Source organism: Microcaecilia unicolor, chromosome 9, assembly GCF_901765095.1.
Source record: "Microcaecilia unicolor chromosome 9, aMicUni1.1, whole genome shotgun sequence".
NCBI lineage: Eukaryota > Metazoa > Chordata > Amphibia > Gymnophiona > Siphonopidae > Microcaecilia > Microcaecilia unicolor.
This window is the reverse complement of record NC_044039.1, coordinates 166,270,462-166,294,268: the sequence shown is the minus strand read 5'-3', so window position 1 is coordinate 166,294,268 and position 23,807 is coordinate 166,270,462. Positions and strand designations below refer to the sequence as shown.

Sequence of the window (23,807 nt, the reverse complement as noted above, 5' to 3'; positions counted from 1 at the left end):
AGACCAGGTCTCCGAGTTGAACAAATCTTTGCAGGCGAAGGAGCAGCAGGTCGTCAAGGCTTCTCCTTTGTGCAAGACACCGGGCCCGGAGGGTATGGGTCAGAATTTTATAAGATGATGTCATTGCTTCTCTACTTTAATCAAGTGGTGGCGGACAGCTTCTTTCCCACTTTTGAGAATACAACTCTTATTAGTTTGATTCCAAAACTGGGCAAGCCAGCTGAATTGCCAGACTCCTATCGTCCTATTTCCTTAACGTTGACACAAAAACTCTCTAGGATACTGGCAGAAAGACTGGCTGTGAATTTGTCTCAGCTGGTGGGACCAGATCAAGTGGGCTTTAAGGGACACCAATCCGTACTTAATGTCTGCCGCTTAATCCTGGCCATGATTTATTCAGGGTCAGGAGGGTCGCGGCTACGTTGGTGAGCCTGGATTCAGAGAAGGCCTTCGACAAAGTGCTTTGGTCTTTTCTCTTCCAGGTTTTCTCCTAAGTGGGCTTGCAGGGGTGGTATGGCCAGGCAGTGCACATTTTATACTCTGCACAACAGGCAGTGCGCTGTTGATTAATGGGATCAAAACAAAATCTTTCCCGATCTGCTGTGGTACTACGCAGGGGTGCCCCCTTCCCCATTACTTTTTCTACTGTATTTGGAGCCCTTGTTGTGCACTATTCGGAAGATGGGGGAGATTTCAGGGGTCCCAGTGAGTACACCAATCATTGAAGTGCTAGTCTTTGCTGATATTATGCTTACCCTCACCAACTTGCCTGATTCTTTACATGTTCTGATACAGGTGGTTCATACCTATAGGGACTTGTCTGGCTTTTGTCTGAACCTGACCGAGTCCAAGGCCTTGGCGTTAACTGACACTCTGCGCCATAATTGGCATGGCACTTTTTCCACTGACCAGATAAGTACTTGCTAATTTGGCTGACTTATACTCTTGTAATATCATACTACTGTTGCAGAATATTGGTAGTAAATTATACCTTTGGAGGGCATATACAGTATCTCTTATTGGTGGCATAAGCTTAATTAGCATGATACTTGATCCTAGTATCGTGTTTTTCAAACGTTACCTTTGTTCCTTACCATTAGTGATGAGCGACAGATTCATCATCGGATTCAATCATACCTTTGGAATGGTAGACAGGCTAGATTGTGGTCTGGGCTTACTTAACTTGCGATATCTCATCGTGGCTTTTGGACCGAGACATATAAACGATTGGCACTGGGGGATAGTGTATTTCTCAGCCACGTATTTGGAGCACAATATCCCTCTTCTGTGCATTTCAGCTGCATTCTCCACACCACAAGGCATCCGCTTCCCCCTTTGATTTGCCACTGTGGCTTATTCTACCAATGACTGTGCTCCATTTGGCGTTGGCTGTCGTAGACACCATTTCTCTGCTGCAGCGACTCCTTTTTTGGCAATCGCAACAGAATCCAGATTTTCCTCCAGGAAGTGACTCCAAGACTTTTCATGATTGGGGGACAAAGTGCATTAAATACTTGTTTCACGTCCTTACAGATGAAGGTCAACTTCACCCTCTCGGAATTATGAACGCAATACCAATTGTCAACTCAGGACTATTTTGATTATCTACAATTTAAACACTACATTCGTTTCCTACCTCAGAAGCAGCTGTGTGTGGATGTACAGGAAACTCTGTGCTCTTTGGCTTCTCAACAAGTAGTCCCGCTGACTTACCATCACTGTTTTCTCTTGGATACAATGCCAGACATTGACTTTGCTTGTCTTACTGCCTTGTGGACTACTGACTTAACGATTACCCTCGATGATGCTTGTGTGCAAGCCGTTCTGTTTGGAATTCATAATATCACACCTAATATGCAACTTTGGGAGCAACAGTACAAATTTGTCTTGCGACTATATATTTCTCCTCGGTGGGCTTCTCTACACTGGATGCTTGTCCGAGGTGTTCCCGCCCTGGAGTGTCATTGGGGCATATGTTTTCGCTCTGCCCTGGAGTTCTCATCTTTTGGCAAACTTTGATTGACTTTGTTGCTCACTATTACGCTGTACTTCTGAGATTCTGTTTGGATAGTATGGTCTTACTAAATCTTTTTTGCCTGGACTCTCATGTTTTTGGGCTCATGCAATCTTTATGACCTTGAGCAAGTGATACTTCTCCACTGGCTTTCTCCAGATCCTCCCTCCTTGTCCCTGTGGAGGCAACAAATGTTTTCTTTTCTACACATGCAGAAACTGAGCGTTACTGACATTGCCTCACTGGAAGGTTGTCACTTTCAGAGGGTCTGAGAATGATTCTGTAACACTATGACAGAGCGCACAGTACAGTCTTGAATTTAGCTCTTTAATTTTCTCCGACACCATTTAGACATTTGTTATTTTTGCTGTTCCAGATAGGTTTGTGGGGGCCACTGTGGGTTGGGGAGGGGGATTTGTAGGGGAGGGGACAATTTAGCTTTATTGATGCTGTGCTGTAACTTGTCACAGCTTTGATATAATGTACATTCTTGTTCTTTGTTATATGACTTATAAAAGTGATTTAAACATACAAAGTGGTGGCCCCTTGGATTACCGATTTCAGTTACCAGGACATTAATAACTTTTACAGAGTTTGCATCTGCCTCACAATTAGTAGAGTGTGTTCAATTACAGGAACTACACTATAAGTTCCACCTGTACATATGTATCTACCCATCTCAAGCTTATTTGTTCTCATCTGGAGTGAATGTATCGCTGTTCTTGGCAGATTATGTCTCAGACTTGCTTACTTGATGATGTTACCATGATTCGTGAAGGGTCTCCTTCTGCGTAAAGCTCTTGATTGCCTTCTGCTACAATGGATTCATGCGGAGACTCCTCTGGCCCAGTGGTGGAGTCATATGAATGAATTATTGTGGATGGACAGACTTTCAATAGATACTCAAAGTCGAGTGCTCAAGAGACAATTTCTTAAATTATGGACTCCTTTTCTGGACACCCTTAGTACATGGGTTTGTTCAGTTGTGCCAAATAATTAGAAACTTGAGTTTGTTTTTTCTGTGTTTACTTTAGAATGTGTTTTGATGCTGTTGTGTTGCTTCACCTGTTCTAAATTGGGGGGGGGGTCTTGGGAGAAGGGTTTTTGTCTGTTTGATGTATAGCTCAACACGTATTCAAGTCTATCATTGTATGATTTTGTTGGTAACTCAGTAAACATGTTTTCACATAAAAAAGCCATTTCTGTGAGTGAAGCAGTGGCAAGGCCCACTGCCCTATTAGGCTACTCCTCCACTCCCCTGAAGGCAGGTTACAAGTTATACACATTACTGGCCTAATTCTGTATATGGCGCTCAAAACTGCACAAATATGGACACATACCCAATTTGCAAACACAATTTAATTGAATGCGCCAATAAATGCTGATAATTGGGCGCTAATCCTCAGAGCTAACTGGCATTAAAATTTGAATGCACATTTTTAGATGCCGGGATTCACGCGTAAAATGCATGTGTGGATCCAAAAAGGGGGCATGGCCATGGGAGGAACATGGGCAGATCCTGGAATTTACACGCAGTCTTATAGAATAAAGGAGATCCATGCGCAATTTAGGTGTGAGAATTTTCATCAGGTTTTACTTGGTGTAAATCCTTGTGCCTAAAATTGGGTGCTGATCCCAGCACACAACGCTCTTCTATAAACAGTAGCCCACTCTGAGCACCTTTTATAGAATAGCACCTATCGTGAAATTTTATCAGCTCCATATATAGAATTTAGGCCACATGTGCATTCTTTCACCTGTACTTGAGAGGCATTCCTGGGGCAAGAACTGAAACAATGTGCATGGTAATGTGAATTTTCCAAATCCAGTCTCAAGGTAAGATATTTCAGCAGATAAACAGTAGTATGGTTTGTAAAGTTAATAGAAAGTTAGACATGAATATTAGATATATCACATAAAACTCTTACTTACATTTCTCCTCTGTTAACTGTTTAAGAACCTCACCGACAATCTAAGAAAGAAAAACATACTATATTTATAAACAGTGATAATAGATCTTTAAAAATTGCTACTGTTAACAGATTACATGTACAAACTATTATACAGCAAAAACATTGGTCACAAAAATAGTACAATTACATCTTAACCCCTATAACAAGGCATGAAATCCACTCATTGTACCCATTTGCTCAACAGCAACTGCTTTATTATTAGAAAACCTTGTAACTATAAATAAAGCAACAAAAAAGGATAAGCCGGTTGACATTTGATAAGTCCCCAGTGAGATTGTTGCAGGTAAGTGAGGAGGGGGAAGGTGCTGACATAAGTCATAAGGTAAAATTAGTTCTTCCCTGATGATTTTCTTTCCATTAGTTCCAACAGATCAATCCAGAGATGAGTGGGTTATGTCTCTCTACCAGCATGTGGAGACAGAGAGAACCTCAGAGGTTACTATATGCAGCCCTGTGCATCCACCTTAACCTCAGTATTGTCAATACCAAAGCAATGGAAGATGAAGCATAAATCCAACATACAAGTCATCTCCTGCCTTTATAAAGCCCAACAAGGCTCCTCCTCCACCGCTCCTGCGGGAGAGAAATATCCGAAGTGGTAAACTGTAGCCTGATGCTTTGTTAAAGTTTCTTCTTTTTTAAGGAACCTAACAAGAGTGAGGAAAAAAAAATAGTCAACCAAGATCAACAAAGTGCGAGCCTCTGGATTGATCTGTTGGGACTAATGGAAAGAAAATCATCAGGTAAGGACTAATTTTACCTTCCATAGGATCCCACAGATCAATCCAGAGACGAGTGGGATGCACTAGAGCAGTCCACAATTAGGGCGGGACACCACAATCTCTAAAGACAGGTACACCGCGGACAGATGGCCATCAATGAACAACCAAAGCTGCTTCCACACAGGAAAACCCAGAAAAGGACACAAGGGAACAGGGAAAGCACGCCCAAGGCTACTCAGAACATGGTCACGAGAGAGAAGAGGCCGACGACAAAAGACCACCGGGAAGCCGATTCAGAGATCCTATTGTGGATTAAAAACTGGCTAAAGGATAGAAAACAGAGAGTAGGATTAAATGGTCAGTATTCTGAATGGAGAAGGGTAGATAGTTGGGTTCCCCAGGGGTCTGTGCTGGGACCGCTGCTTTTTAACATATTTCTAAATGATCTAGAGGTGGGAGTAACTAGTGAGGTAATTAATTTGTTGATGACACAAAGTTATTCAAAGTCGTTAAATCGCAGGAGGATTGTGAAAAATTACAAGAGGACCTTACAAGACTGGGAGACTGGGCATCTAAATGGCAGATGACGTTTAACGTGAGCAAGTGCAAAGTGATGCATGTGGGAAAGAGGAACCCGAATTATAGCTACGTCATTGCAAGGTTCCACGTTAGGAGTCACCGACCAAGAAAGGGATCTCGATGTCATTGTTGATGATATGTTGAAACCTTCTGCTCAGTGTGCTGCGGTGGCTAAGAAAGCAAATAGAATGTTAGGTATTATTAGGAAAGAAATGGAAAACAAAAGTGAGCATGTTATAATGCCTTTGTATCAGTCCATGGTGCGACCGCACCTTGAATATTGTGTTCAATTCTGGTCGCCGTATCTCAAAAACAAAACAAAACAAAAGATGTAGTGGAATTAGAAAAAGGTAAAGAGAATGGTGACGAAAATAATAAAGGGGATGGGACGACTTCCCTATGAGGAAACATGAAGCTCTTCAGCTTGGAGAAAAGACAGTTGAGGGAGCTATGAAAAGAGGTCTATAACATAAGTGGAACGGGTAGATGTGAATCGTTTGTTTACTCTTTCCAAAGATACTAGGACAAGGGGGCATGCAATGAAGCTACAAAGGTAAAATTATGTATCATACCTGACGATTTTCTTTCCATTAATCATAGCTGATCAATCCATAGACTGGTGGGTTGTGTCCATCTACCAGCAGGTGGAGATAGAGAGCCATCCTTTTGCCTCCCTATATGTGGTCATGTGCTGCTGGAAACTCCTCAGTATGTCGATATCAAAGCTCCATCTGCAGGACTCAGCACTTAGAGAATTACACCCACAAAGGGACACTCTGCCCAGCTCACCACCGCCGAAACGGGGGAGGGGAATTAACCCAGCTCATCCCCGCGGAGCGGGGGAGGGACACCACACCCGCCGATGCGGGGGGATCTGGCTTATCCTGCAACCGCAACCGCGGGAGGAGCTGACTGACCCTAACACCGCCGAAGCGGGAGGGGTACAAAGCTGCCCTACAGCCGCACAAAGCGGGAGGGAGCGCCGGCAGAATTTAGGTATCAATCCAGCCCCGTAAAACGGGGGGGGGGGGGGGGGGGGGGGGAGAGGAATGCAGCAGCTCACTGTAACACAAGATCGTCTCAACTCCTGAAGAATCCAATTGAAAAAACTTGAACACGAAGTCCTCCTGAACAGGAACTGAAGACTAAACTTGAACCTGAAATGCAACCAGAATATAAACAGTACAGATATCTGGGAGGGGCTATGGATTGATCGGCTATGATTAATGGAAAGAAAATTATCAGGTATGATACATAATTTTACCTTCCATATCATCATGCTGATCAATCCACAGACTGGTGGGATGTACCGAATAGAGAGCTGCACGGCTTCCGTCCCCGCGGGAATCCTGCGGAACCCGCGGGATTCCCGCAGGGACGGAGGCAGTTCCTGCGGGGTTCCCACGGGGATGGAAGCTGTTCTGCGGGGTTCCCGTGGGGACGGAGTCAGTTCCTGCGGGATTCCCGCGGGGATGGAACCAGTTCTGTGGGCTTCCCGTGGAATTGTAAGCTCCACCTGCACCAGCCTCTCATCTACCGAATACCAATTTCTTTGAGTGCTGTCTCCTCCTCCTCCTCCTTGCTTTAACAGCATAAATGTGAAAAGTCTTCCATTAAGGAGGTGGTAGAGTCACAAATGATGACGGAATTCAAAAAGGCATGGGATGAACACAAAGGATCTCTAATTAGAAAATGGAAGTTATAAAAAACCTAACCTTAAATGGCTGCATGTGTGTGGATGTGTCAAGTGACACTTAGATGGCGACTCTGGCTGTGATGAACTAGGGCTGATACCTGGCAGACTTGTATGGTCTGTGTCTTATACATGGCAATCTGGTGTAGGATGGGCTGGAACATGAGGACAGTGCTGGACAGACTTTTATGGTCTGTGTCCCACAAATGAGAACATGAATAGGCTGGAGTGGGCTTCGATGGCAACTCCAGCAGTTGGAACATAAGGATGGGGCCAGATAGACTTCTGTGGTCTTTGTTCCAGAAACACGAAAGAAAGACCATAATCAAGTATATAATATCACACTTGTTGATTTAATGATGAATTGATCATGAGTGTGACTATTGGGCAGAGTGGATGGACCGTTCAGGTCTATTTACTGTCACATACTATGTTACTATTAATCCTCTTTGCTCCCAGGCTGGTGCACAGACCTCAGCTCTGACACAGGCACGAGAATCAGATGTCACCTGACCTACTGGCGCGTGCATGTGGCGACCTCTCAGCACACACTGCCAGTGAATCAGAGACAAATCTTACATGTGCGCACCAGAGTGTTCCAAGTTCCAACTTCCATTCCTTCCTTGCCTACAGTGCTGTGTCTCAAATCCAGAGAGAGACTGAGGGAGCTGACTGGAATTTTCTTTTATGTACCATTAAATTCTTATGGGGATGGGTGGGCATGGGTTACATTCTTACGGGGATGGGTGGGGATGGGTTAAATTCTTGCGGGGACGGGTGGGGATGGGTTGGGATGGTTTAAATTTTTGCGGGGATGGGTGGGGACGGGTAAGATTCCAGCGGGGACGGGCGGGGATGGGTAAGATTTCTGTCCCCGTGCAACTCTCTAGTACCGAAGCAGTACTCACCCAGGGCGGGACACAGAAATCCCTGACCGCAACACTGAAGCTCCAAACCGGGCCTCAGCCCGAGCAGCCACAGTCAAGCGGTAATGTCTGGAGAAGGTATGAGCCGATGCCCAAGTTGCCGCCCTACAAATCTCTTCCAAGGAGACGGACTCGGCCTCTGCCATCGAGGCCGCATGTGCTCTAGTGGAGTGAGCCTTCAGCTGGATAGGCGGCACCTTCCCTGCGGCCACATAAGCCGCTGCAAAGGGTTCCTTGACCCATCATGCTACTGTAGGCTTGGCAGCCTGCAGACCCTTACGAGGACCTGCGAACAGCACAAACAGATGATCCGACTTCCGGAGTCATTGGTCACTTCCAAGTATCTGATGATGACTCGTCTCACATCTAAATATTTGAGAGCAGAGTACTCCTCTGGGTAGTCCCCCTACGAAAGGAGGGTAGACAGAGCTGCTGATTCACATGGAAGCAAGGACCAATCTTGGGCAGGAAGGAAGGCACTGTGCGAATAGACACTCCTGCCTCAGTGAACTGCAGAAAGGGCTCTCGACATGATAGCGCCTGGAGCTCTGAAACTCTTCTGGCTGAAGCGATAGCCACCAAAAGACTGCTTTCAACATCAATTCTTTCAGAGATGCCCTTGACAAGGGTTCACAAGGCGGCTTCTGCAAGGCTCTTAGCACCAGATTGAGATTCCACTCAGGTACCACTGCGTGCAGAGGAGGGCGCAGGTGAATAACTCCCTTGAGAAAGCGCACCACATCTGGCTGCAATGCCAGGGAAACACCCTTCAGGTGACCCCTGAAGCAAGCAAGAGCCGCTACCTGGACCTTAAGGGAACTGAGCGACAGGCCTTTTTCCAGACCTTCTTGCAGGAACGCCAACACTGATGAAATTGGAGCAGTGAAGGGAGAAAGTGAGCCTGCCTCACACCACGATGCAAAGGTACGCCAAACCCTGGCGTAATCAGTAGAAGTAGAGCGCTTCCGGGGTGGCAAGATGGCGTCCTAGCTAGACCTACAACACTTTCTCTGTTAGCGGGTATTTACCTGATTCAGCTTTTTTTATCCCCTAAATTTCGATATGCCGCATACCAAGAGAAAGGGGACAACAAGGGGGCAATCGCCGCTTCCTTTAACATCGTCTCCTGCCCAGCTAACACTTGATCGGTTTGTAAGGTGCTTACCTCCTGAACGAGGATTGGCGTGCCCTGCATTGAGCGATGTCGAGGGAGCGGCATCGACTCAGGGGTTGGATACAACTCTCTCGCCGCCTACGCTGAGACCGCCTCCCTGCCCAGCCGCTTCCAGATTTGATGGGGCAGACCAGGCGGCGTCCGATGTGTCGAGTTTGGGCCTGCTTGGCGATTCACCTTCTGGAGGGGCGGTTGGAAACATCGAGGAGCAGGAAATGCTCAAGGAGGCGTCGTTGGAAGTTATTTGGCAAGCAGTCCAGAAGCTGACGGTTGAGGTGGCAAATTCAACTAAGCAAATGGCTACTGTTGTGAGTAAACTGACGGTTATGTCAGATTCCTTAGATAATATAAAGCAAGAACACACTAAACAGATTGGGCAATTGGAAATGGATGTTAACTCCATTAAAAGTTTAACGGACACTTTGGTTAAAGATAAAATAATTTCGGCTCGAAAGTTGGAGCAATTAGAAAATTATAATCGAAGACTAACTTTGAGATTGCTAAATTTTCCAATGCTGCCAACTATGACACCTCGCGATTTTCTTAAGAAGTATCTTCTAGAAATATTGAATTTTTCCTCAACAGATATGCCCCCTTGTAATAGAGTGTATTATCTGCCAAATGTTTTAAAAGAGAGAGATGTTTCTGAATCAGCGAAGGGTGCATTGGATATTGATACTCAGAACTTAACTGCTATCTTGGAAGATTCCATGGGAGATGTTACAACAAGAGGAACTTTAATCTTGACCTTGGTCTTTGAACAAGATATAAATTTATTGATGAAACTTTACTTTAAATATTCCTCCAAATTATTTTGTGGCCAAAGAGTCTGGATGTATCCAGATGTAGCAAAGATTACACAACAAAGGAGGAAACAGTTTTTACAATTGAGGAATGATGTTAAAGGATTGGGAGCAACATTTATGCTGGCCTATCCTTGTAAATGCCTAATTCGCCTATCTGGAATTAAATATGTATTTTTTGATCCACTTCAATTAAAGACGTTTCTGGACTCTAAAAAACTTTCTAGTTAAATGGTTTGAATAATTCTCAGCGATGATGTATAGGGATGAAGATCAGGACTACCTTTAGATTATATAGTTACTTTATTGTTACATACTCCCTGAGTTGTACTTACAAAACCACTCTCCCCCCCCCATATGGTGGTCTGAGGAAGAGTAAATACAAATGTTTCTTCTTACATAGATGTATTTTTCGTTTATATAATTTCTCTGTATTTCCTTACAAATGATTGTTTGTTTGTAATATTGAAATCATATAAATAAATAAATTTAAAAAAAAAAAAAAAAAAAAAAAAAAAGAAGTAGAGCGCTTCCTCGCTCTGAGCATAGTGGCGATGACCTTGTCTGAGAAGCTCTGCTTGCGCCGACGCTGCCGCTCAATAGCCAGGCCGTAAGACCAAAGGGGGAGGGATCCTCCATCACCACGGGACCCTGATGCAACAGGCCCCGCTCCGCTGGCATCTACAGAGGTCCGTCCACTTAGAGCCTGATCAAGTCCACATACCAGGGACGTCTGGGCCAATCCGGACTCACCAGGATTATCCGGCCCGGATGCTTTGCCACCCGGCCTAGCACCCTGCCCAACATGGGCCAAGGCGGGAACACAAAGAGGAGCTCCTGTGTCGGCCACTGTGGGAGAAGAGCATCTACTCCCAGAGATCGAGGGTCCCGTCCTCTGCTGAAAAAGTGCGGCACTTGGCAATTGGCTGAAGACGCCATCAAATCTAGGCTCGGCTGGCCCCAGCGCTTCGTGATGTCCAAGAACGCCTGAGCAATATTCATGACTCCTGCAATGTGGGCCGCCGACAGCTGTTCCAGGTTGCTTCCGCCCACAGGCATAGCTTCATGGCCTCCTTGGCTAGAGGGGCGCTCCTGGTACCTCCCCGGTGATTGACATAGGCCACAGCCGTGGCATTGTCCGACAGAACCCGTACTGGCTTCAGCGCCAGGCCCGGGAGAAACTCCAAAGGCGCCAACCGAATGGTTCTGAGTTCCGGGAGGTTGAAAGACCACTCTGCCTCTGCAGGGGACCAGAGCCCCTGCGCTGTCCTTCCCAAGCAGTGGGCTCCCCAGCCCCATAAAGAAGCGTCCGCCGTGACGAAAAACCCACTCCGGGGTCACAAGAGGCATTCCTGCGGGCGGCTTGTCTGGCCTCAGCCACCAGCTCAGCGCCTTGCGCACTGCTGGATCCAAGGAAAGGCGCATAGCATAATCCTCCGAAGCTGGAGTCCATCGCTGCAGCAGAGAGAGCTGTATAGGTCTCATATGGGCCCTGACCCAGGGCACTACTTCCATCGTGGCCGTCATAGAGCCCAACAGCTGCCCATAGTCCCGAGCCCGAAGAGAAGAGGCTGCTAGGAACTTGTTCACCTGAGCCTGAAGCTTGACAATCCGATTGTCTGGCAGGAACACTCTGCCCACTTGGGGGTCGAATCGAACTCCCAGATACTCCAGGGACTGAGTCGGGCGCAGCTGGCTTTTCTCCCAGTTGATGATCCACCCCAGGGAACTCAAAAGAGCAATCACCCGGTCTACAGCTCTGCCGCACTCTGCATAAGAGGGGGCTCGGATCAACCAGTTATCCAGATAAGGATGGACTTGTACTCCTTTCTTGCGTAGGAAGGCCGCGATGACCACCATAACTTGGAGAATGTCCGCGGAGCAGTAGTCAACCCGAAAGGGAGGGCTCTGAACTGGGAGTGTCCTCAGAACTGCAAAACGCGGAAAGCGTTGATGAGGAGGCCAGATGGGAATATGCAAGTAAGCTTCCTTGATGTCCAAGGATGCCAGGAACTCCCCTGCCTGTACTGCCGCTATAACAGAGCAGAGAGTCTCCATTCGGAAGTGCCGAACTTCCAAAGCCCGATTGACCCCTTGAGGTCGAGGATAGGCCGGACAAAACCTCCTTTCTTAGGTACCACAAAGTAAATGGAGTAACGTCCCTTGCCAGAGGATCTTCTGGCACCAGAACGACCGCACCCAGGCGGATCAGATTGTCCAAAGTTTGCTGCACTGCCACAGCTTGACCGGAGACTTGCAGGGAGAGTGCACAAACCCGATTCTTAAGGGTCGGCAGAACTCTAGCTTGTAGCCGTCTCTGATGACTTCCAGCACCCAAGCATCCGAAGTTACCCTGGTCCACTCGCCCAGAAATGAGGATAGGCGTCCTCCAATCTGCTCTGGGCCATGGACCAGCGCCCCGTCGTAGGGTATGAGACCCTGGGGGAGGACCGGAGGAGGCACCTCCGGGACGGCGGTCTCTGCGAAAGGAATGCTGCTTGGGGGAGAAATTCCTTTTGATGAAAGAGGGGGCAGAGGAGCTCGACTTGCCCGGGAAATACCGACGGGCTTCCTGAAACCATCCTTTGGAGGAACCAGGGCGGGCACCATTGGCCCGAGCCCTGACCTCCGGTAACCTCTTGCCCTTAGACGTGCCGAGATCAGTCACAATCTTGTCCAGCTCGACCCCAAAGAGCAGCTTGCCTTTAAAAGGCAACTTAGCCAGGCGAGACTTAAGAGGCGTGGTCAGCAGACCAATGCTTCAGCCAAAGCCACCGCCGTGCAGAGACTGTCTGAGCCATACCTTTAGCCAAGGCTCTCAAGACATCATACAGCCAGCCTGCCAAGTAGGCCAAGCCTGATTCGAGGGCTGGCCAATCAGCCCTCAAGGAAGGATCCGAGGGGGAAGCCCGCTGCGCAAGCGTCCGGCATGCCCTGGCCACATAGGAGCCACAAATTGAGGCCTGTGAACTTAAAGCAGCCGCCTCGCAGGATGACTTTAAAGCCGCCTCCAAACTCCTGTCTTGGGCGTCCTTTAGGGCCGTGCCACCTTCCACCGGCAACGCCGTTTTCTTAGTCACCGCAGTGTTTAAAGAATCTACGGTAGGCCCAAGAAAGGCCTCCGGTTCACCTTCAGGCAGAGGATAGAGGCGGGACATAGCCCTAGCCACTTTAAGGCTCGCTTCTGGGAAATCCCATTGAGCCGAAATCAATGTGTGCAATCATGCACGTGGAAGGTTCTAGGCGGGCGCTTAGTCCCCCGCATAATGGCAGAGCCAACAGAGGCTGAGGGAGAGACGTCCTCCGGAGAGGAACTCTTCAAAATGCTCATGGCCTGCAACAACAGGTTGGGCAAATCCTCTGAGCGAAAGATCCGTGCTGCAGAGGGTTCATCCGCTCCATCTGAGCGGGAATCCGTCTCCTCCAAGGAATCCCCAAAGGACCGTTGGGAGAACTCAGATACGCTGCCCTCATCTACATTAGAGGAGACCGAGTCCTCTAGGGCCTGGAAGTCCACCCGAGGGCGTTTGCTTCCGGAGGCCTCAGCCCCTTGATCAGAGGGGAGAGCCGGGGCAGCGTTTATCATAAGAAAAGCCTGATGCAGCAGCAAAAAGAACTCAGGGGAGAAACCCCCTAGACTGTGCACTTCTGTCGCCTGGGCCACGGCCCTAGACGCACCCTCAACCGGTGCTCGCAAGAGCGGGGGAGAAACATGCTGCGCATCCAAAATGTCGTCCGGCGCGAAACTCCGAGAAGGAGCCGCGTGGGAAGAACGGCGCTTAACTTTCGCCGCTTTCTTGCTGTCGCCCGGATCAAGGGCAACCATAGCATTAACGTCTCCCAGCTCGAGGGCGGCCCAAGAAGAAGCCGTCCGAGCAGAGTGGCTGGCCAACATGGAGTGGGCGAGCAGCGGGGGATGGGCGCTTATGGCGGGAAAAACCGCCGCACCGGAGGAAGAACCAGGACACTGACCGGACTCCAAACTGATGCCCAACAAAGGCGATTCAGGCTTTGAAAACCCCCGCATCCCCGCTAGACGCACACACGCGGTCCGGGGAGCGAATCTTCGCGCCCTCGCCCTCCGACGCCATAAGCCACGTGGAGACCGAACGGGGAACCCCCTGCCCGCTATAAAAAGGTAAAATTACCTGCTTCTCGCTCCGAGCTGTAACGAACTGGTGTCCCAGTGAGCAGCTGCAATAAACGCTGATATAAACGCCCTTAAAGGACGTCCAAAATTTATTTTTTTTTTTTTTAAACGGAGCCAGCGGGAGGGGGGAGAAAAGGAGGGACCTGGCACCACCAGGTTTGCACTTGCTCAAGAAGAGCCCTCAACCCCAGGTACTCAACAAAACCTAAAGATTAGGTTTGGAGACCTAGCCAGAGCTGCTGCTGTGTGTGACCACCACCTGCTGAGATAGAGAACATACTGAGGAGTTTCCGGCAGCACATGACCACATATAGGGAGGCAAAAGGATTGCTATCTCCACCTGCTGGTAGATGGACACAACCCACCAGTCTATGGATTGATCAGCATGATGATATGGAAGTAGTACATTTAAAATGAATCTGAGAAAATGTTTCTTCACTCAACGTGTAATTAAACTCGAATTCATTGCCAGAGAATGTGGTAAAGGAGGTTAACTTAGGGGGGTTTAAAAAAAGGTCTGGATGGCTTCCTAAAGGAAAAGTCCATAAACTTGGGGAAAATCCACTGCTATTTCTGGATAAGCAGCATAAAATGTACTGAATTTGTTTCAGGATCTTGCCAGGTATTTGTGACCTGGATTGGCCACTGTTGGAAACAGGATGCTGGGCTTGATGGACCTTTGGTCTGTCCCAGTGTGGAAATACTTATAGTAACATAGTAAATGACGACAGATAAAGACCTGAACGGTCCATCCAGTCTTCCCAACAAGATTAACTCATTTTACATGGTAATACTTTATATGTGTATCCGAGTTTGATTTGTCCCTACCTTTCTCAGGACACAGACCGCAGAAGTCTGCCCTGCACCGGTTTTATTCTCTAAATACCAGCGTCGCCACCCAATGTCCGCTAAGATTCCATAGATCCATTCTTTCTAAACAGGATTCCTTTGTGGTTATCCCACGCATGTTTGAATTCCATTACCGTTTTCATCTCCACCACCTCCCGCGGGAGGGCATTCCACATATCCACCACCCTCTCAGTGAAAAAATACTTCCTGACTTTACTCCTGAGTCTGTCCCCCTGCAAACTCAATTCATGTCCTCTAATTCTACCACCTTCCCGTCTCCCGAAAAAGGTTTGAATGCGGATTAATACTTTTCAAATATTTACAAGTCTGTATGTCACCCCTGTTTCTCCTTTCCTTCAAGCTATACATGTTCAGGTTGGCAAGTCTCTCCTCGTACGGTTTGCAACGCAAATCCCATGTACCTAGAAATACTCTCCGTCACCTAGCGTGCACCACAGCGCCCTAAAGAAGGAAGCAGACAATCCACTGCCTGCGTGAAATCTCATGCGGCACCTAAACCCACGCTGGAAAGGTACACAGGACCAGAACCCACGAGCAGCAAGGTGCAAACACAAAGGTGCCAGGCAAGGGAATGTATCCAGCTGCATCCAGAAAAGGACCTGCAAGAGAGAGAGAGCAAGATCTAAGTTGTCAGCTGGGAATGGAGCATTCTGCCTGTACCACTTGGGAGCGTGTGAAAGAGAAACCCCTAATACAGCAGGGTAGCTTGTAATCCTGATCCACAAACCGAGATGCGGCAAGGAGCCTAGGAGGCCTGAGAGCCAGTTAGCAGAATCAGATCATGCTGTAAGGAAAGAGGCAGGGAAGGGGTAGGGGAGGGACCTGGCACCAACAAGTGTACCCCAAAGTGGCCAAGCCCAGCCAATACCCCCAGCTCAACTAAACCTGATGGGAACAGCTCAGGAGCAAAGCTCATCCAGAGAGCTGCACAGGATATGTCCATCCATCTGCTGAGGTAATAGAGAATACTGAGGTTAAGGCAGATGCATGGGTCCAAGTATAGTAACCTCTGGGGTACTCTATCTCCACCTGCTGGTAGAAGGGCATAACCCACTCATCTCTGGATTGATCTGTGGAACACTAAGGAACACAATTTTAAGCAAGCCACACAATTCATGTGGTGTATCTTTTAAACCAGACTAACTTTTACAGGAATTAAGAGGTGCAGGAGAATCCATAGAACATAATGTTAGCAAAGAAGGTACAGCTGAAAGCAGAGAAATATCTACAACCAGGAGAATGGTCAAGGAGCAATGCTCTAATTTCAGAGCTAGCCAAGACAGGGAGGGAAAGGGAAGTCACATGGTCCAAGGACAAAAACACAATTAGAACTAAATCCATCTAGGCAGCAAGTTAGGTGGGGAGATAGCAAGAGCTCTAGAGTAATTCAAATAATCAGCATAGACATTTTGACAAATAAATGAAATACAGTCCAACGTTAATAAGATGGGTTTGATTCCCACTGCAGCTCCTTATGACTCTGGGCAAGTCAGTTAACCCTCCATTGCCCCGGGTACAAAATAAGTACCTGTACATAATATGCAAACTGCTTTGATTGTAACCACAGAAAGATGGTATATCAAGTCCCATCCCATTTCCTGGTTACGTAGTAATCTTACAGTTTGGAGTTCACTTAAGGGCAACAATCACTTTCCTCCCACAGCATCTAAGGGCAGCCCCTACTCTCCTGGTTGATCAACAAGTCTCTTAGGGAAATTAAAGGCCATGGGATAGGAGGTAATGTCCTATTATGGATCAATATCTGGTTAAAAAAAAATAAGAAAGTGAGTTTTCCTAAAAGGTAGAGATTTTAAAAAATGGAGTTGTCCCAGGTATTCACCCTAACAGCAGCGTAGCTTAACATATGTGATTATCTTAAAAAATATACTGATGAGTAAAGTGACACAAAGGTGTATTTTTCAAAGAACTTAGATTTACAAAGTTACATAGGTTGTTATGCAACTTTATAAGTCTAAGTGCTTTGAAATTATGCCTCGAGGTGATTTAAAGTTAAAATTTTAACAGACCATAAAAACTACAGGATAATCTTATAAGACTGGGGAATGAGAATCTTGGTCTTTTATAAAGCCACGCTAGTGTTTTTAGCTCGTGGTAAAAGAGGTAAATGCTGAGATGCCCATTATATTCCTACGAGCACGTCAGCATTTACTGCCAGCCAATATGCTAGTGAGGCTCTGTAAAAGGCCCCCTTAATTTTGAACACTACAAATGAGATGCAGAGAAAAATAATCCCAGCTTTGGGTTTCACATTAGGAGCTACTGCTCAAGAAACAGCACAAGTTATTATAGGCAATACATTGAAATCCACAGCAACCTGAAAAGCAAATAGAATGTTGGGAATTATTTGAAAAGGAAATTAAAATAAAACTAAAAATATCACAATGAGTCTCAATGCGTGGTTGAGTCAATGGTACAGGGATGAGGGATTTAGATTTGTTAGGAACTGGGCGACATTCTAGGAAATGGGAAGACTGTTCCAAAATGAAGGGCTCCACCTTAACCGGGATGGAACCAGACTGCTGGCGCTTTTAAAAAGGAAATAGAGCAGCTTTTAAACTAGAATTGGGTGGGGGGGGGAGAGCCGACAGTTGCCCAGGAGCACATGGTTTGTGTGGCATATCCTTGAAGGATACTACTGAAACAGGACATTTAGGAGAATCCCAGTTGAAATATTTCAACAGTGCTGAAAGTAAGTCATGTGTGTATCCTTTATCCTGCTCTCTCACTAAGCACATTAACCCCATCAACTCTTATGCAGCTCGTAGATCAAAGGAAAAAAACAGAATTTGAAGTACCTGTACAGAAATGCTAGAAGACTAAAAATAAGATGGGAAAGTTAGCATATATAGCACTAAACAATGAGGTAGATATAATAGGCATCTCAGAGACTTGGTGGAAATAGGACTATCAATGGGACACTTAACAGGGTACAAACTGTTTCGCAATGAGAGGATCAAATTGGAGGGAGGTTGAACGATATGTTAAAGAGAGAATCGAGTCACTATATGTTAAAGAGAGAATTGAGTCAAATAAAATAAACATCCCACATGAAACAGATAGCAGCAACCAAAAAAGTTTTTAATAGCTGTATTATTGCCATTACTGTTGATATGCTGAACTGTATTGCTGAAAACTTTCATTGACTTGCCCCTTTTTTGCCTATTTATTTGGTTGCTGAAAACGTTCGTTGACTGGCCCCCTTTTTTTTTACCTATTCATTTGGTTGCTCTGTTTGTTGTTTGCAATCTTTTGTAATTATTATAATTGTGGAGGGGTTTTTTGACCAATGATTGAAGGGGAGCTTTTCATTACTATCAGCTGTGGCTATTTGTTTTAAAGTCCTTTTGTTTTTTAGGTCTTTTTCCCCCACCTTTTTTGGGGGATTGCAAGGCAGTAAGACATACCTTGAATAGAAGAAAGGTAATTTTGTCTTTAAGTACTGATATTTTTCCTTCTCTAATCCTGTCTGATTTTTCTTGATAGGACTAGGGGGCATGCGATGAAACTACAGTGTAGTAAATTTAAAACAAATCGGAGAAAAGTTTTCTTCACCCAACGCATAATTAAACTCTGGAATTCGTTGCCGGAGAACGTGGTGAAGGCGGTTAGCTTGGCAGAGTTTAAAAAGGGGTTAGACGGTTTCCTAAAGGTCAAGTCCATAAACCGCTACTAAATGGAAGTGGGAAAAATCCAAAATTCCAGGAACATGTATAGAATGTTTGTACATTTGGGAAGCTTGCCAGGTGCCCTTGGCCTGGGTTGGCCACTGTCGTGGACAGGATGCTGGGCTCGATGGACCCTTGGTCTTTTCCCAGTGTGGCATTACTTATGTAAGTTATTTAGTGATTTCAATTACCCCAATATTGACTGGATAAATGAAAGATCAGGGAGTTCCAGGGAGATAAAATTTCTAGATGTTATAAAGACTGACAAGAGGGGGAGACATTTTTGATGTGGTCCTTGGTGGCATGAGTGGCATAGTGTGAGATGTGGCAATATTGGGTCCCCTGGGAAAGTGTTCATAACATGATCAAGTTTGAGCTACTATCTGAGATGAACCTGAAAAAACATAAATCTACTGTAGCTGCATTTAATTTTCAAAAGGACAACTATAATAAAATGAGGAAAATGGTTAAAAAGAAACTAAAAGGATCAGCTGCAAAGGTTAGGACATCAAATCAGGTGTGGATGTTATTCAAAAATATCATCGTATTTGCAAAGGTGGAAAGAAGAGAAAATGACAGCCAGCATGGTTAAAAGGTGAAGTAAAAGAGGACATTACGGCCAAAAGATTGTCCTTCAAAGAATGGAAAAAGGACCCAAATGAAGAAAATAAGAAGCAACATAAGCACTGGAAAGTCAGATGCAAAGCAATAATAAATAAGGCTAAAAGAGAATACGAAGAGAAACTTGTCACAGAGGCTAAAATTCACAATAAGAAGCAGAAGGCCTGCGAGGGAATCTGTGGGACCGTTAGAGCACGAAGAAGCAAAAGGGGCACTCAAGGAGAACAAGGCCATTACAGAGAGAAACTGAAAGAAGATGCAAGAGATCTGCCTGTACCAGAAATGGTTTTCAAGGGTGATGATGCGGAAGAACAAAGAAATCTTGGTGAACCTGAAAGATGTAATGAGCCAAACTGACAAGTTAAAGAGTAGTAAATCACCTGGACCTGATGGCATACATCCAAGGGTACTCAAAGAACTCAAGCATGAAACTGCTGATCTGCTGTTAGTAATATGTAACCTGTCATTAAAATCGTTCCTAGTACCTGAAGATTGGAGGGTGGCCAATGTAACGCTGATTTTTAAAAAGGGTTCTAGGGGTATCTGGGAAACTATAGACCAGTAAGCCCGATGTCGGTGCTGGGCAAAATAGTGGAAACTAATATAAAGAATAAAATTATGGAACACATAGACGAACATGGTTTAATGGGACAGAGTCAGCAAGGGAAGTCTTGCCTCACCAATTAGCTTCATTTGTTTGAAGGCGTGAATAAACATATGGATAAAGGTGAGCCGGTTGAGGCAGTGTATCCAGATTTTCTCTCAATGGAGGGAAAGGGAAATGGGACTTGACATACTGCCTTTCTGAGGTTTTTGCAACTACATTCAAAGCAGTTTACATATATTCAGGTACTTATTTTCTACCAGGGGCAATGGAGGGTTAAGTGGCTTGCCCAGAGTCACAAGGTGCTGCAGTGGGAATTGAACTCAGTTCCCCAGGATCAAAGTCCACTGCACTAAACACTAGGCTACTCCTCCACTCCGGAGGGAAAACAGTAGAGTCCCAGAGGGATCTGTACTGGGACCAGTGCTATTTAACATATTTATAAATGATATGGAAATCAGAACGAGTAACATGATTAAATTTGCAGACACAACACTATTTATGGTTGTTAAAACATGTGTGGACTGTGAAATATTGCAGGAAGACCTTTGGAAATTGGAAGACTGGGCATCCAAATGGCAGATGAAATTTAATATGAACAAATGCAAGGTGATGCACATTGGAAAGAATAATCCGAATCATAGTTACCTGATGCTAGGGCCCACCTTGGTGGTCAGCACTCAAGAAAAAGATCTAGGAGTCGTCGTAAATAATATGCTGAAATCTTTTGCTCAGTGTGCGGCTGTGGCCAAAAAAGCAAACGGGATGCTAGGCATTATTAGGAAAGGGATGGTGAATAAGACTGAAAATACTATAATGCCTCTGTATCGCTCCACGGTGTGACCGTACCTTGAGTATTGCGTTCAGTTTTGGTCACCGTATCTCAAAAAAGATAGAGCAGAATTAGAAAAGGTTCAAAGAAGAGTAGCCGAAATGATAAAGGGGATGGAACTCCTCTTATATGAGAAAAGGCTAAAGAGGTTATGGCTCTTCAACTTGGAAAAGAGAAGGATGATGGGAGATATGATTGAGGTCTACAAAACCCTGAGTGGTGCAGAACGAATAGAAGTAAATCGATTTTTCACTCGTTCCAAAAGTACAAAGACTAGTCTGCACAGAATTAAGTTGTGGAAATTTTTGCAGGAAACTGTGGTGAAAACAAGCAAAATAAATAACATTTTAAAATTGGTCACATACTTCCTGTGAGCAATTCACATTGGAGGCAGGATGCTGGGCTCAATAAGCCACTGATCTGACCCAGTATGGTGTCTTAGGTTCTTAAATAAAACAATCATTCCTACCTGGCCAACGCTTTGCAAAGCCTTAAGATCATTCTCAGATTTTTCATACTGTTTGGTCAGCTCTTTTAGTTGTTCTCTTACTAAAATAAAAACAGAACTATTTCACTACTACATACAATAATGCAGTAGTTAACACAGATGTCCTAAGAAACACATAGGCAGTTGATTCACAAGATTCAGACCTGCACAATATCAAGAGCAGAGCGAATTTTTTAAAAAAATTTCAGTTCAGTAGACAAGATCCAATCAAATTCCAATGGTACTTTTACTAGCAACAGACATAGAGGGATAGAAAACTGTGCCATCTTGACCATTTCTGCCAGGAATATGTGAGGGAGTGTAACAAATTGAGAGCCCCTGAGGCAGCCCTTTAGTCAAATGAAACTTGGCCAAGTCGGGCACAGTTTTGTACCCCTCTACTTTTGTTGCTAATAAAAGTACCACTGGAATTTGAATGCATCCAGTCTACTAGACTGTTTTTTTTTAATTCAATCTGCTCTTTGATTTTGTGCTGGCTAACGCAGTTGTGTCTAATGATTAAAGGGGCTAAAACGGAAAAATTAACACAACATCATATGACAATTCACAAAGATTTATAACATTGGGTGCAGAGAAGATGAATTAGAATACTATAGAATTCTTGATTAAATATTCTCAAAGTGAGTGTGTTCTCAACATAATTTCTTCTTTATTGTATGGAGTCTTTTTAGGAGTTTTGTTGGTCTTGGAACAAACTCGTCTTTGGGAGTTTGTTGTAAGCTTCAAGATCATATAGGTCAGACATCTGAAGAAGGGACCTTGTGTGATTTTGTTTCATACACGTTTTATAATACTGTGTCAAAAAATTTACTGGAGTGTTATTACTCGGTTTCTAAGACCAATCAGGGTGCACTGGTAAGGTCACAGCGCTCAATTTGTTAGTTTAATTGCCACATCATAAATCTCAGTCGGCTTTTACAGGTTCAAAGAAGAGTAGCCGAAAGGGCTACTCAAAAGGGCTTTTTTTTCCTCTCCATTTTGCGCTTTATGAGGAAAATGCTTAGTTCATATGGTCCAATTTGTGTCAAGACTTGCTGTACTAAAACCCTATTTATGAAACATCCTACTTGTTCCGCTTTACTCTAATTCTGATCCGAACCAGGGAAAACACCAAACTTGTTCCGAGTGTGTCCCAAAAACGGTGTAACGCACTGAAAATACACCAGTACTAGAGGAACGGAGACAACGACCCGGTCCTATGGACCGCTGCAGGAAGCTCTGCCCGTGCACCCCAGCTGGAAAATTCAGAACTGGCAGTGACCTCAGCAGGGCCTCGCTCCTCTCTCCACCGCAGCCTGCCGGCCCGGCATGACACAGCGACCTGCGCGACCCGGCAGGAAGCGGCGGCGAGGAGAGGGTCGACTGTCAACGCCTCTCTTTATACTAGCGGAGGCTAAGCCCATCTGCCTGCGCGCAGACTCACGCTCCTTTAGCCGGCCGTCGATCTCCTTATGCTCCAGCAGCTTCTTGCGGTAATCCTGCAGCGCCTTTTCCCGTGGGTCCGCCATGATGAGAAGCCGCTGCTCATGGGGAATGCCGGGAATGGCCATGGCCGCTGGGAGGACTAAACGGGCTATAGGAGCCACGGATTCAAAGAGCGTCGAGAAGGCGACACGCACACTTTCCCGAAGTAGAGGGTCCTGTCACAGCTCCACCTCCTGGCCTGGGGAGGGTATTGCAGTGTAAACGAGAGCGCCTAGTCAGCTACCAGCTGTTTTCAATTTCAACCCCAGTTCTTGGAGATTCTCAGCTGGCCTGATTCAGGATATCTGCAGTGCATATGCACAAGATTTTTTTTTAGAACACAGGGGCTTTGCGTGCAAATGATCGCATGTAGGTTTATGTCCTCTGTTTTCATTATTACATCCTTATGCAGTAAAATCCTGGGTTCTGTCATGACATTTGAATACCTTTACGTTAGTAAAAGGCCTATCTAAGCTAAAAGCTCACCTTTTTTATGTTACTTTTAACTCCTAACTCTTGTTCAGAACCCTTATTTTATCATCCTCACTTTAATGGTCCCTTATCTCTTGTTTGGCCTGTTTGTCCTAATTTGATTGCAAGCTCTGTTGAGCAGGGACTGTCTCTTCATGTTCAAGTGTACAGCGCTGCGTACGTCTAGTAGCGCTGTAGAAATGATAAGTAGTAGTAGTACTACTATTAGCAGGCAACCCCCTAACAGAGCTTTTTCAATGTTTACCCTATGTATTTGGAATATTTTGCCTGAGAAAATTGCATCCATTATAGATCTGTTAAATTTCAGAAACAGATGAGGATTGTGAAAAATTGCAGGAAGATTTTAAGAAACTGGAAGACTGGGCATCCAAATGGCAGATGAAATTTGCAAATTGATGCACATTGGGAAGAATAATCTGAATCATAGTTACCTGATGCTAGGGTACACCTTAGGAGTCAGCACTCAAGAAAAAGATATAGGTGCCATTGCAGACAATACTCGGAAATCTTCTGCTCAGTGTGTGGCAGCGGATAAAAAAAAGCAAACAGGATGGTAGAAATTATTAGGAAAGGGATGCAAAATAAGACCAAGAATATTATAATACCTCTGTATTGCTCCATGCAACCTCACCTCAAGTACTGCATTCAAGCCCCTCACCACTCAGGATAGGCACCCTGAGCCCACCTCAGGGCTGC

General features: G+C 45.5%; 1 protein-coding gene across 1 annotated transcript in view; it reads right to left on the bottom strand.

The window, feature by feature from the left end:
- The window catches only part of PSMC6 (proteasome 26S subunit, ATPase 6), a 118,864-nt gene extending 96,112 nt beyond the window's left edge, over positions 1-22,752 (bottom strand). The window contains exons 1-3 of the mRNA XM_030214737.1: positions 22,579-22,752; positions 21,117-21,196; positions 3,947-3,986 (exon numbers count right to left, since the gene is read on the bottom strand). Of these exons, the coding sequence (XP_030070597.1) occupies positions 3,947-3,986; positions 21,117-21,196; positions 22,579-22,705 (247 nt within the window). The 5' untranslated portion in view covers positions 22,706-22,752. The remainder of the gene's footprint in view (positions 1-3,946; positions 3,987-21,116; positions 21,197-22,578) is intronic.
- Positions 22,753-23,807: the final 1,055 nt, after the last annotated feature.